The sequence below is a fragment of the Sorghum bicolor genome, chromosome 10 (genome assembly GCF_000003195.3).
Source record: "Sorghum bicolor cultivar BTx623 chromosome 10, Sorghum_bicolor_NCBIv3, whole genome shotgun sequence".
Classification (NCBI taxonomy): Eukaryota; Viridiplantae; Streptophyta; class Magnoliopsida; order Poales; family Poaceae; genus Sorghum; species Sorghum bicolor.
In genome coordinates this window covers 15,198,706-15,214,141 of record NC_012879.2, presented here as the reverse complement: position 1 = coordinate 15,214,141, position 15,436 = coordinate 15,198,706, and the positions used below count along the sequence as shown (strand labels likewise).

The 15,436-nt window shown below is 41.0% G+C and overlaps 1 protein-coding gene across 1 annotated transcript; it reads right to left on the bottom strand.

Moving 5' to 3' along the window:
• Positions 7,725-10,462, bottom strand: LOC8072826 (L-type lectin-domain containing receptor kinase IV.1). Its single transcript, XM_021450521.1, has one exon. The coding sequence runs from the start codon at positions 10,260-10,262 to the stop codon at positions 8,199-8,201; it is 2,064 nt and encodes a 687-aa protein (XP_021306196.1). The 5' UTR covers positions 10,263-10,462; the 3' UTR covers positions 7,725-8,198.

The window sequence follows — 15,436 nt, the reverse complement described above, 5'->3', positions numbered from 1 at the left end:
CCGGTGATCTTCTTGATTGGATGAAGCTTCTTGCTGAAGTGTTGATGATCTCTTCTTGAGCTTGGCTCTCGTCTTCTTGAATAATGCTTCGGGATTGTCAACAAAATTTCCTGGAAGATGTCTTCTATTCATACATTCCCCTGCATAAGATAAAATAGAAAAATATCAGGGTAAAACTGTATGAGAGAATAGATAAGCTCAATCATATTAGTGATGCGAATGATAACTCAAAATCTTTTATTCTATTCCTGATTAGTAATCAACCTTCCCCGGCAACGGCGCCAAAAATGCTTGTTGGGTATTCTTAACATCATTACCAAAAGTAGACTAAGTTCTCTAAATCTAGTAACGGTGCCAAAAATGCCAAACGTATCCCTCACACCACTTAAGCCAAGTTGTCATCCCCAGCATGATATAAGAGACGCGGTATTGAAATATGCAATTGCTCTTCTAAATAAATAATGAATGGGATCTGCAAGCGCACAGATTAATACCGATGTAGCATTTTAACCGGGAAGTATTCCAGGTATCGTTATTTATATTTTTACCACTGGGAAGGGATTAGCAATCATCACTATTGATTACAGAATAGAATATGAGATTGAGCATCTATCATTGCATGTATAATTGAGAACATTTATCTAACTCTTCATACAGGGGTAAGTGTCACATAAAAGATATATGAAATAATAATAGTGACAAGGATAACTAATCTGATCTAGCCACATAATAAATATGATAAGCACCTCAATTAGATACTCTAGAAAGTCATTAGCATGGTATTAGAACGAACTACACGAATATTCCCTAAGTTATTCTCAACTATATAGTTTAGCATTATCATAATTAGTGCAAGCATACTTAGCAATCATTGCAAGACAAGACTACGCCCATGCATAGTGATATTAGCAAGGTAAATGAGAAACATAGCAATCACTCCCCTGTAATAATGTTGCTCTGCCAGCCCAATACACGAGAGGGGGACTATATAAGAATCAATGAAGCTGTCACTATCACGAACCACCCCACAATGTGGCATATTGGGTACAATCGCAGATAAATACGGTATAAGCACCACGCCTACACAATATCTATCATTTACCCATGGATCCGATGGATAAACGATGTACGATCCTAAGCATGTATATAGATCGAATCTAACTAAGCCAAGTACATAACTATGATAAACTAAGAACAATATAATCTTGAATATAAGCAAGTAGAGCAAAGTCATAAGCAATATATTGAAGTAGAACAAAGTCATATTCATAATATTGAAGAACAAAGATAATTAGAAAGTAATTAGAAGCACAATTAGAGAATTACCAAGAATCCTCTTGACAGATCTGGAAACCAATCGAAGATTGACTCCTTCTAGTTCTAATCCTATGTAGCTATGCTAATCTAGATATCTAATTGATGTGGTGGCTCTAATCTTGATTAGAGGCTTCTTCTCCCTTGAAGAACAATGAATTAGGGTTGAGAGGCTCTCTCTTCTAGGGGCCAGGGGGTCTGGTTTTATAGTCCCTCCAAGTGAATATGGGCCATTGGATCAAACCGACATAGATTGTATGGTTTAGATTCATCCTTTAGGTCGGTGGAGATCTCCCACGAAGCAGAGTCCTGATTGGACTCCCAGAGGGGGCGGGCGCCCAGGGCAGGAGGGCGGGCGCCCTGCCTCTGGCCCCGTTTCGCCTCCGCTTCGGTCTCGTGGCTTCTGGAGTCTTCTAGATGTAAGATAATTGCGCGGTACGTTAATATCTCTATGTAATCCCGACGTGTGGGCCTTTCTTCCGTATTTCCTGATAACCCCTGCAGAAATAGACAAACACCAAAACTCGTGGAATTCTGTCAGATAAAACCCTAAGTCTAGATCTTGATTTCATTTTGATCCTTTTCTTTATTTATTTGATAATTAAATTTGATACTTAAGGACCGTCAACAATACACTAAAAAATACATGTATATTATGAATTGTAGTGTTTTGAACTGTTATGAATTGTATATAATTTAAGTATATATATAGACCAAAAAATAATGCATGCTAGCCTAATTATTAAGTATATATATATGATTCTAGTGTATATATTCTAGTTTTATTTTGTAGTATTATTTTTTTAGTATATTATTCTAGTATTACTCTGGTGTATTATTTGGCTTAAAAGATTCTAGTATTATTTTTTAGTTTGGAGCACTGTAGCACTTTCGTTTATAGTAGTACTAGTAGTATATGTCTCTAATATATATTTTATTATATTTTTAGTGTTTTGTATATAATATTTTTTGTAGTATTAATCTAGTATTATTTTTAGTATATTATTCTAGTATTACTTTTTAATTTGTAGCACTCTAACACTTTCGTTTGTAGTAGTACTAGTAGTAGTATATAAGTCTCTATTATATATTTTATTTTCTATTGTTTTATATATATTATTTTTTGTACTATTATTCTAGTATTATTTTTTAGTATATTATCCTAGTATTATTCTAGTATATTACTTGGCTTAAAAGATTCTAATATTATTTTTTAGTTTGGAGCACTCCGAGCATTTTCGTTTGTAGTAGTACTAGTAGTAGTATATAAGTGTCTAATATATATTTTATTTTCTAGTGTTTTGTATATATTATTGTTTGTACTATTATTCTAGTATTATTTTTTAGTATATTATCCTAGTATTATTCTAGTATTATTGTTTTTCTTATCTTATATATATATATATATGGGTGACCGTCCTCACAATGATCCTGATTATATGGAAGATGTCATTCAAAATATGATCGACGACGGTAGTCAGTACTTTGCAGATTACAACGAGCTCATGCAGGACAATTCGACTGAGCAACAAGAGGGCAATGCCCCTAAGCAACAAGAGGGCAATGCGCCTGAGCAACAACTCGTCATGCAACAAGAAGAAAATATCGGCGAGGTATGTAAATGTAAACATATATAATGCATCTCTTACATTAGATTTGAGACCTATTTGATTATTAATTTATTATTTTTGTTTTTATATCTATGTGTAGCCCTCTGGATCGACCTCTACAGGAAGAAGCATACCTCAACGAGGGCCAAAGAAGCCGTTGGAGGGTCGCTACGTAATCTCTGAGTTTAAGACAGCTAAAGGCAGATCAATTGGTGAGCATGCAACTAAATATGTCGGTCACTATGGTTATCTTGTGAGAGACCAAATACCAATCATTGCTCGTGAATGGAGAGAGAAGCGAGGTGTTTCTGAAATCAGTTTTGTCTCTCATCATGACAAGGCGTTAGTTTGGAAAGCCGTCACGACAGTTTTCTTCTTCGACACCAACGATGAAGAGTTGAAGACGTAAATTTATGACTGGACTAGGAAGAAGATGGTAGTACAATAAATTTTTAAAGAAAAATAAGACCCTAAATTTTAACCTCAAGCAATATGTAAGGCTGAGGGCCTTCTGGGATGACTTCGTGCAGTACAAACCATCAGAAGAGGGCGAGAAACGAGCCATTAGGAACCAAGATAATGCAAGTAAAACGACACACCACCATCATATGGGATCAGGTGGTTATAAGAGTGTCGTTCCCAAGTGGGACCGAATGGAACAGGAGATGCTTGCTAGGGGGATTACACCCGAGACAATAGCAAAGAATTAGAGCGAGTGCTCCAAGCATTGGTTCTACGGTCATGGGGGAAGCCTGGACCCAGACACCAGGGCGCTAGTTTGAGGTCAAGAAATCTCTAGAGCAACAGAGAGACTAGTCCGTGCACGAGAGGCAGTTCTGTCTGGTGAGTTCAACCCCAATAGGGAGCAGGATGAACTCATGTACGCGCTTGAAAATCCTAAGTACGGTGGACGTACGAGAGGCTATGGGGCAGTTCCGTGGCTGCATTCATTCCAAGCTGATCGAGAAACCTAGAGAAGCCGCCAGAGAAAGAAGGACAAGGAGGCAGAGCAGATCCGCCGGCTGGAAGCTTTTGTTATGCAATCAGAAGAGCGCGAGAAATCTCATGAAGAATGGATGCAGGCAGAGATTAAAAGGCAAGTACAAGAAGCACTTAGTCAAATGATAAAAGGGCAAGATACATCACAGCCTGAGGTCAACATTAGCCCCCCAAGCTAGTTAAAAAGCAGTTGTGCATCCACGGAAGTACCAACCATTCAGGATGACACGAAGCTACACTTACCCGTGGATGATGTCATAGAGGCTTTTACTACTTGTGAGCTGCATGTACCAGATGGGAATGTAACAAAAAAGGTGGCTATCGGTGTTGTCAACCCTATTGACCGAACAAGAACTCCAAGAATCCATAGTTGACTAGTACCAGCTAGATATACTATCATCTCGGTTCATAGGGTTGAGAGAGGTTGTGGTAGCGTGCCTCTAGAAATAGAAGGGGGAGACGGAGAGAAGACCTTAGGTGAAGCTAAGAAGACGTTTATTTGTTGGCGCAAGCGCTTCATATTTATTCCACAAGTGTCACTATCGCCTCTTCCTCACCATAGGTTTGTGCGTGATTTTACTTCTTAAATTATTTATGTATTGCATTTAAATAAAGTTTGCTCACAGAGCTCGTTGTTTTCTCGGTAGGGACTCCTCCAACCTAAGTCCAGTTTATTCCCCAGCGCATCATAGTGTTGTGGGAGATGACGATGCTGGATTCGATGGAACGGCTGCAAACCCATCTCCTCCAACACCTGCGGCGGCCGCACCGACCCCGCCACCGCCTCCACCGTGGTCTCCACATCCTCCACCGAGGTGTCTAACGCCTCCACCGCGTTCTCCAACACCAAAAAGATCGGCCCCACCGCCTCCACCACCTACACCGCCCTCTCTAAAGAGTACATGATTGGTCCCATCGCCTCCAAAGCGAGGCAGTCAGAAGCGGTCCGCCCCAGAACGACCGAAGTCATTGGTCCCACCTCCAAAGAAGGCTGTCTCAGCAAAAAAAGGTAAGACACTAGAGAAATTACCTTATGAAAAGAGTGAAGAGGAGATAATTACTACGTCCAAAGTTGAGGTGAAACAATGGTTTGCTAAATTGAACGAGGAAGCGAAAGAGCGGCGGAACCCAGAAAAGTTGTACTTATATGTAAAGCCAGAGAAACTGAAGAAGAAGGTGGCGGACCACCAAAAGAAGCAGCGGGAAGCTCAGAAGAAGCCAGCACTTTTGGACTATGAGCGCTCTCTGGTCAAGTCTGCATAGCCTAGGAAGAGAGTAGGAAAGGGGGTCCCACAGCTCAGGGAAGTATCAAAACTGGTACCCTCGTTGATTGTGCCAAATCAATACGGCTCAAATGAAGACTTGATGCCAAAGCAATCTTTAATCTTGTCTGAGATAGATTCGCTTAAGCATTACTTTGAACAGAACGGTCTAAATATTGAAGACATTGCCGCCATTGCTGGACATCACACTTTTGAAAAGGCTGAGTTAGTTGATCAATGGAGGGCAAGATATGAACCAGGCAAGAGTCTAATGAACCCTCAGCATTTATATGAGCTCAGCACACAAATGTTTACAATAAATAAGTGCTGCATGGAGGCGTCTAAAAGGGGAGATAATTGGATTTCTGTTCGTATTCGACAACATCACTACTTCCGTGGAGATGACCTCACATACGTCTAGTTAGAAGAATTGCACCAATTATGTCACATCGACGCTCTCAACAAATCTCTCGTCAGCTGCTTTTGTCTGTAAGTATTTCTTTATTTTTTATTAAACTTCTACCTTCTTTAATTATAAGTATATAATCCTTACACACTTAAGATTTGTATGTATATATGCAGACACAAAATGAGAGAGCTCAGAAGCAAAAATGACAATAGTATTGGGTTCGTTGACCCTTATATTGTTTTCAAGGCTCCACAAGCAGTGTGGACAACATCTCATGAGACAGAAGTCTACACCAATCTTATGAGGTTCTTCGTGAACCAAAAAGAAAAACAATTCCTCTACAACTTTAAGTGAGTTATATAGTTATTAAGTGCATGTACATTTTATTTTACTTATTATTACTTGATTCGGGTTTTATATAGTTATAGGCTTGACTATATATATGTGTGTAAACATCTTTCACTGAATACTTATGGTCATTGAAATTCTCAAGAACCGGTTGATAATCTATGACTCAATGTGAAAATCATAAGAAAATTACCAACAAATGGTAAACATTATTCAAAGGTACGTAATGTTGATCTCAGCTAGAAGAATATCATGATATGACTCTGCAATTATTAGTTGACGATCCACAATGGTTGTATGTAGGGTTTGGGAAAGATTTATTGACCGTGAACATATCATTGGTTGTAAAGCGCCGCTTAATATAATTCATCCACAAGTAAGTTGTACTAGCTAGCAAACTTTCGCTAACTTTTAGATTTCTTATTGTCGTGGTGGTGAATCTTTTTTTATATATCGTACAGCGGTGTTTAAGACAAGAAGGGGGGACAACCTATGTGGATATTACGTCTGCAAATTCTCGATGGTACACGTCAATCAAACACCCACAGAGACGCTCAGAGTATGTTACATGCATGTCTCTTTTCATTATCTCTTGAATTATATTGAATAACTTAGATAACTAATATCTTTTTTATTTTATTTCAAATTGAAGACGGAATGGTTGAGGGAAAAGGTCATGCAAAAAGACCGCATCAAAGCTATTCAAGAGACGATAGCAGGATTCCTCCGCGAGCAAGTGATCAATCCAAACGGCGAGTTTCACTTCAACGGCAACGAAACTCTTATTCCAAACGACAATGATCATTTGTAGCGGCTTTAGAGATTCGGAGAAAAAAACTCTATGTATATATGGGTTACGAATTTTGTACTTATAAAACTATATATAAAGCTTTTTACATATACATCTATTTAATTATTGATGTGGCCTATTCGTTTTATTATAGACAAAGCTTAATTATAAAGCTTAGCCTATAATAATATTTATGCTTAATATGCGTGTAATATATATATTATTATATCAGCATAAAATACGTATTGACAAACCTATTATTATATATAAGCAATAAACAGAACCAAATAAATGAACCAAAAAAAAGAAAAAAAGACCCCTTTAACACCGGTTGGTAAAGGGTCCTGCAACATAGCAGCCCTGGCAGGACCCATTAAAACCGGTTGGTATAACCAACCGGTGTTAAAGGGGGGGCTATAGCCTCGGTGCCCTGAACCGGGACTAAAGGGTAGGCCTTTAGTCCCGGAAGGGCAGCATCGGCTCGGGAACCGAACATGCATAGTGATGACTTGAAGCTCATCCCCAAGAGAAGCGCTAGGCTTGCAACTACCAGAAGTTCGATGCTCAGGTACGGAAGGTGATGAAGAAACATCTAGGGCACGAGGAGGTGGAGACTGAGCTACCTGACGAGGCCTCCTTTGAGGAATTCCAAACCGCCTCCGCCCACTCTCTGTCGATGGCAACGCAGGAAGCAATGCAGGTTCTCTTCCCGGGTAGGCAACGTGCATATAGTTGATCGCTTTTGTCTTGCCGATTTGGTCACAAAACATAATTTTCTTTTTTGTGAATCCAGTAGCTAGGTGGCAACGGCTGCGTTGTGTCACGAAGACTTCTCACTTGCGTGACCGCGCAAGGTTACATTGTTAACTATTTTCCTCTTAATAAAAAAAATGAGTGAATGAACCAATCGAAAAAAAAAAAGAGAAAACAATGAACATGATAGTAGACAAGGGGGCAAAGACCCCGTTTCTCACATAGTATGTGGCAGGGTATGTATTTGTAATCTCAAGTTGTCTTGTTTCTAGTAGGGGCATTTTTCCGAAAGCAGTACTGTACTATAATACTCATACATAATTGACGACCCACAACTCCACAACTAGGCTCAGCTGATAAAGAACAAAGTCACGAAAGCATCAATCAATACAGAAAACAGAGCCTCGTGCCCTCTTTTTTTTTTTTTTTTTGACAACATCGTGCCCTCAACTATGCGACCGTCCGCCGAAAGGAGGGAGAGACTAGATAGTACAAGTACAGCTCGTATTGACATCTTCGCACTACAGTCTACACACGGTATGTTCTACTCTGCACGGAACACACAAATGCTGTTAACACTGCTCCTAACCCCTCGACTGTTACGTTTTTAGATGAAGCAAGTATAACTTGTATCAGTATCAATGCAGCCTATCCGCACCAAGTGACTAACCTGCAGTTGCGGAGCCAAGAACGTTTTTTACATACTTTTGTTATTATCTTCCTCCTGATAGGTTGGAGATTGTGCCGAAACTGGCCACCGTATCTGGATGTGAAAAGGAGGACATGCCAAAGTCTTCGCCCTGCATCATCATCGCTAGCACATCGAAGCTGGAATCCGTCGGTGTCAGCTCTGGGAGTGGCGTCACGCCGTCGAGATAGCGCATGACCTGCCCCATGCCTGGCCGTGCGTTGGCGAACGGGTGCGAGCACAGGATCCCTAGTTTCAAAACCAATTCGGCTTCGCCGACGTCGTACTCGCCGCGAAGCCCCGCGTCCACGGTTGCCACGAGCGACCCGTTGCGCCAGTGCTGGAGCACCCAGTCGACCAGCATCACATGGCCGCCGCCGCCGCCGCCTTGCTCGTTCTCCTTGATGGGTTTCTGGCCGCAGGTGAGCTCCATGAGGAATATCCCGAAGGCGAACACATCTGTGAGAGGGGACGCCTTGCCTGTGCGTAGCAGCTCGGGGGATAGGTATCCCACGGTGCCAACCACGTGTGTGGTTTGCGAGTCCGTGCCATGGTCGTAAAGCCTTGCCAGGCCAAAGTCACCGAGCTGCGCATTCATGTCTGCGTCCAGCAGCACGTTGCTTGCCTTGATATCTCTGTGGACTACCACCTTCTCCCACCTCTCATGGAGATAGAGCAACCCTGATGCCACGCCTTTGATGATGTGAAACCTCTGTGCCCACCTCAGCTTTGAACATATCTCCCCTACGCTGCTGCTGCTGCTACTACTACTACTACTGTATAGATATTTGTCAAGGCTACCATTTGGCATGTACTCGTAAACCAAAAGAAGCTCACCTTTCCGCCGGCAGTAACCGAGCAACTGCACAAGATTACGGTGCCGGATGCGGCCGATACTTGCTATCTCGGCGACGAACTCCTTCATCCCTTGTCTTGATTCGTGGGACACCCTCTTCACGGCAACCTCTAGCATAGACGGCACAAGAACTCCCTTGTAAACCCTCCCAAAACCTCCCTCACCGAGCAGATTCTTATCCTTGAATCCGTCAGTCGCTTGGTAAAGATCCTTGTACGAGAACCGATGTGGCCCAAACTCAACCTCCCAGTCCTCGCGTAGCTCGGCGTACCTAAATCTCCTTCGCACAAGTAGAACACCGGCACCTCCAAAACAAAGCACCAATGCTCCGGTAACAATGGGTAAAACGATCTCCAAGACCTTGGACCCCGGTTTGGGACCAGCACGAGGTAGGTCTGGCAGCTTGGAGACGTCAATGGCAGGAGCCGGCCTGTTCTTGCCGAAGCTCCAGCCAAGAACGCAGTGCCGTGAGTTGACACGACCGGTCGCCGACGTGAAGCCCAGGTAGACTATGTCCGTGAGCACCGTCGAGAGGTCGTAGGAGACGGAGAGCAGTGGCCTGGCTGGTCTGGTGGCCATTAGGAGCGGAGCTAGCGTCACGTTGATCTGCTTCTTGTCGCCGCTGTAGTCCACCCAGACCGTCATGGCCTGGCGACTGATAAGCTTCAGGTTCTGGAACTCGCCGCTGCCGTCGTCGTAGTACCCGGCGTTGTAGGATCGCAGGGACTGCAGGCCGTTGACGTCGATGCCGACGTGGTTGGCGTTGATGTCCTTGAACTCGACGCTCTGGATGGTGTCGAGCTCCACGGCGAGGAGGTGGTTGCTGGCGTTGCCGTCGTTCTGGACGTTGGTGAGGCCCAGGTACTTGGCCGGCAGAGCAGAGGAGAAGTCCTTGCCTGGAGCTATCAGCAAGGCCATGCCGTGCGCGCTGAAGTCCGGGTACACGGAGACGATGCCGAACACGAAGGCGACGGAGAAGGACTGCACGCTGCCGTTTGGGGAGTCCCGGAGCCGCAGCGGGGTCGGGTGGAAAGCATGGCCTTTGAGGTAGGCCGTGCCGTTGGTTAGCAGGAGGACGCCGTCCGACGTGACGGCGGCGGTTCCGTCCACGGTGAGAGCGGATCCTCTGAAGCCGGAGTAGACAAATTGGTCGTCGTCGGCAGTGGTGTCCGACGACGCTTGAGGGTGGAGGCCCAGGAAGACGATCAGGAGAAGAAGGCGTACAAAGAGCATTTTGTCTCTTGAGAATTCCAAAAATGGTGGTCCGGCTCACCGGCTGATCCGTAAGGACCGTAACATGTGAGAAAAGATGGGCGATGCTTTGAATTGAAGTGGGTGTACTTTCTTGGGGCATGCATCACGGTTTGCCACAGCACAGTTGCTCCACGCTATGTATATCTTGCAGGGAAGAAGTTGAACCACGCAAGCTCCGTTAGTCGCCTCTCTCCGTATTTTCGTGTGTCAGCACTCAGCAAATGTGGACACCTACATTTACTCTTGACTAGGAGATATTTCGTGCTTGTCTAACTATCATAAATTTGACTAGAAGATTGATAGAAAACACCATAAATATTTGTATAAATAAATTTATTTTAAAAATATATTAGTGATTTCTCTAATGATACTAATTATACACCATAATATTAATATTTGTATATAGTCTGATAAAAACTTATAATGTTTGGCTTTTTAGATAGTGAGAATAACATTTTTGTGAGACAAAGAGAATATACGTTAATAAATGACTTTACAAAGCGTAGTTTTATGGTCCGCGCCTTCGTCGCTTCTGTCCGTATTTTCATGGGTTCCTCTTGTCAGCTCAAAACGTTCAACTAATTAATGTTCAGCACAATTCAGATTTTGTATTTTAAAATAGATATTAGAGGAAATTAATAAAAATGCAATATATATCGTCTTTTAAGAAATGTTGTATAGCAAAAAAAACAAGTTAACTTTAGATTTCCTTCAACTGACATGCATGCAACTACATATGTAACTACTTCGACTTTCTTTTGTTTGCCATTGATGAAACAAATAATTGTATATGCGTCTTATAACTGTGGATAGATAAATAGCTTTTGTAGACAAATCACAAATGGCTTTCGTTAAGTATAGCATATAGCTAATTAAATACTGTATGTATAAAAATTATCTAGAAAAGCTAAAAAGACTATAAATTCAGACTAGAGTGAGAGTGAGTAATAGTAGTTCATTAGCTAATATTATGTATATATATCTAATATAGTCAACTTTTAACTAAGTAGTACTTGGGTGTTATTTGGAGACAGAAGCTAAAAGTGGACGTATTGATAGCTTTATCTATACTATTCCTGATCTTTAAAAGCTCAGCCATGTTTGTTTGAGCTTATTAGCTAGTATTTCTTTAGCTACAAAATAGTGTTTTTCCCTCGAAACACATTAGCATCACCTGCAGAAACGTTCAGCCAGACAGCGCGTGAGGCAAAACCGCAAAAGTGACTTTTATTAACATATGAGCTCCTATTAGATAGGTTAGGGTAGCTAGTGTGACTATTGAAAGCTAGTGTCACAATTTTAGCTCTCTGTTCGCTGGTCTAAAAAGTTATGGCTAAAATTACTATTGGTTGATTTATTGTGAGAGAAAAATACTGTTGGCTGACAGAAAAAGTACGGTTAATAAGGGCCTGTTTAGATTGGCAATGAAAATTTTTTAGGTGTCACATCGAATGTGTCGGAAGGATGTCGGGAGGGTTTTTTAGAAATTAATAAAAAAACAAATTACATATCTCGTCAGGAAACTTCAAGACAAATTTATTAAGCATAATTAATCTGTCATTAGCATATGTGGGTTACTGTAGCACTTAAGGCTAATCATGGAGTAACTAGATTTAAAGATTCGTCTCGCGATTCTCAACTAAACTGTGTAATTAGTTTATTTTTTATCTACATTTAATGTTCTATGCATGTGTCCAAAGATTCGATGGGATGGATGAAAAAATTTTGGGTGGGAAACTAAACAGGGCCTAATAGCAAAAGTGACTGTTTAGAATAGCTACAGCTAGCAACGCCACAAAAATCTTCCTTGGTGTATTCATGTCAACGACACAAAAGGATTTCCTGTTGCCCCCCGGTACTGTAATCTGAACCTGCTGTTGATGGACAACCATTATCCAATCATGTTTCTGGAGGAAGTTGTTCATATTGATCGGTCATATATAAAAATATATATGGTTACCTGGGACTTGTTTAGTTCTTGAAGGAAAAAAATTCATGATACTGTAACTTTTTTGTTTGTTTGTAGTAATTATGGTCTAACTATGGACTAACTAGGATAAAAAGATTCTTCTCGTCAATTCCGACTAAACTGTGTAATTAATTTTTATTTTCATCTATATTTAATACTCCATACATGCGTTTAAAGATTTGATACGACAGAGAATTTTGAAAAATTTTGGGTTTTGGGTGGAAGTAAACAAGACCCTGGAATACAAGTTTCTTTGATGTTTGCTAGCCAACAGAATACCATGAATGATCGACAGCAACGTAACAGCAACCTCCCTAGAAACCTACTTTTCCATGTGAACATTGTGACTTCTGTACGAGGAAACACATGCCGTCATCATTGACTAGAAGGCTTTGATTTGTTTCTAGCAAAGGGCCTGTTTAGATTGGGGATGAAAACTTTTTGGGTGTCACATCGGATGTGTCGGAAGGATGTCGAGAGGGGTTTTTAGAAACTAATAAAAAAACAAATTACATAGCTCGTCAGGAAACTGCAAGACAAATTTATTAAGCATAATTACTCTGTCATTAGCATATGTGGGTTACTGTAGCACTTAAGGCTAATCATGGAGTAACTAGGTTTAAAAGATTCGTCTCACTATTCTCAACTAAACTGTGTAATTAGTTTATTTTTTTATCTACATTTAATGTTCCATACATGTGTCCAAAGATTCGATGGGATGGATGAAAAAATTTTGGGTGGGGAACTAAACAGGGCCAAAGTAGGGAATGGGATGCATGTGAAGAATCATCGCTCCGAGCAAAGTCAATAATAAAGCCGAGTGTTTGACTGTGAACTAAGTGACTAGAATCAAATTACACAGTCTTTGTGCCCAGCTTGGTACGTGTATGAGAGCCAAGCTATCATCTCTCTTCCACATCAGTATTAGCTTGGCTATAAATTTATTATTGTACCTGCTCTCATTTGCAATGCCCTAGAGGTGACTGAGAACAGGAGCCGCCCCTAGAATATTAGGCCTTACTTGTACCTCCTCTAACCAATCTATCCATAAGTCACTTATGTATTTATACAAAATACTATTTTTCCTCGTTTTATTTTTATAAGATTTTGAAATAGGTATATGACCCTAAATAGGTTCAAATAAAAAAGTTATCAATTATAAAGTTGATTAACTTTTGACATCTATAACTTTAATTTTGGTTGTTTCTTCATTTGAAGTCATTTGGAAAATCCTAATTTCAAATGTGGGAAATTCAAACTTGGATAGATGATTTTAAATAAAAAAAGTTATTAACTATAAAGTTATGTAACTCTTCAATATAGAACTTTAGTATTAGTCTTTTTCCATCAGATATTGTTTGAAAAGAAAATCAAATTTTACTATGCACCACCTATTTTTAGAGATGGCTGCTGTTTTCAGCCACCTTTAAAAATAGAGGCATTTTATTGATGCGGCTTAGTTCAGACTGGTTTGTTGTGAGTAGCCTCTCTCTCCATGAAAGGCATCGTTGTAGAAAATTATTTCTGTAGCAGTGGGAGCATAACTTACTGCAAAACTAAGTGCCTAACCAGTCTTAGCTAGAGATAGTTACCTAGTTGACTAATTTTAATTAAAATTTAGCTAGCTGAAATAATTAGCCCTTGTATGAATCATGTCCTAAGGTACAAACATGATGTCAGGCCTCCCTATTTTCCAAATTCCTGATGACAGTTGCATGGAATACGTGTAGCATGCTGGGGATATATGCTACCCGTTTCCGTCTCCTTGTCAGCCATGAATTTCAATCCGTATCTATCCAGTAGCCAATATAATAATATAGCATTGTCTATATTTTTTTTCTTTACCGTTTCTGTGTACGTTCCTTCTCTTTCTTCTCTCAATGCCTATATTCCACCCCATGTTTCTGTCCGTCAGACCAGCCCTTTTTTCCTTTTCGAAAAGACGGAGTATGAATCAGCGTGGCCAAAATTCCCCGATTTGCATACCAAGTATGAATCGAAGGTCTTGTTTAGATGTAAAAAGATTTTGGATTTCGCTACTGTAGCATTTTCGTTTGTTTGTGGCAAATATTGTCCAATTATGGACTAACTAGGATCAAAAGATTTATCTCGTGATTTACAGGTAAACTGTGCAACTCGTTTTTATTTTCGTCTATATTTAATGCTTCATGCATGTGTCGAAAGATTCAATGTGACAGGGAATTTTGAAAACTTTTTGGTTTTCAGGGTGAACTAAACAAGGCCGAAATCAAAATCAAAAAAGAAAAGAACTCTATCAGAAACACCAAAAATCCTTCTTCTTTTACCTCTCTATATATCTTATCTATATATATTAATGGTCATTAAGACAATCTCCTCCAATCCAAAAGACCAGAAGAGTTCCTTGCAATAATCATTGTGTAGGATGAATATGAACTCACAAAACAAATGTTGGGATAACTACTAACGTACAAGGAAAACGAATGTGAAGACAACATGCCTGCTGGAGTCCTAGATATCATTAAATGTATTAGAAAACTTTAAAATTCATGTGTCTTCAGCTTAAACAAATATATATATATATATATATATATATATATATATATATATATATATATATATATATCTATATCTATATAATACATCCCCCTCAGAATCTCCCACACACAGTCGGCCCCACACACACTCGGACGAATTCAACAACCTCCGACTCCCACACACACCCTCGCTCTCCCACAGCCACGCTCGCGCATAGACACGCGGGGATATATACAGAGAGAGATGGAAAGAGAGAGAGGGGGCTAGAGAGAGCGGCCTCACGAGAGCGCTCCCCCATACTGACACTCATCTATAGAGGTGCGAAAAACTATGTGCGAAAACCCACACCCCACAAGGCCCACACAGAGGGGCGCCGGCGCGGGCGCGCGCGCGCGCGCGCGCGCCCCCTCTCGCGCGCCCCGGTTTACGCCCGGACGTGTTATGAATAAAATTAGATATCCTATCTTACCGAATCCCCCGCCACACGTATCGAGCGACATGGGCCCGGCGCGATAGCGCCGCGGACAGATAGCGCCCGTCACGGAAACTGTGCGGCCCTATGCATAGAGGGCCATATGCAGACAGTACATGGAACTCACTACACGGGGGTCGAGAAACACGCGAGACGAGTCTTTTGAGAGACGACACTCATAGATATAGTGAGACA

Coding starts and splice junctions, on each gene's coding strand:
- LOC8072826 (XM_021450521.1), bottom strand. CDS start 10,262: ATGCTCTTTGTACGCCTTCTTCTCCTGATCGTCTTCCTGGGCCTCCAC.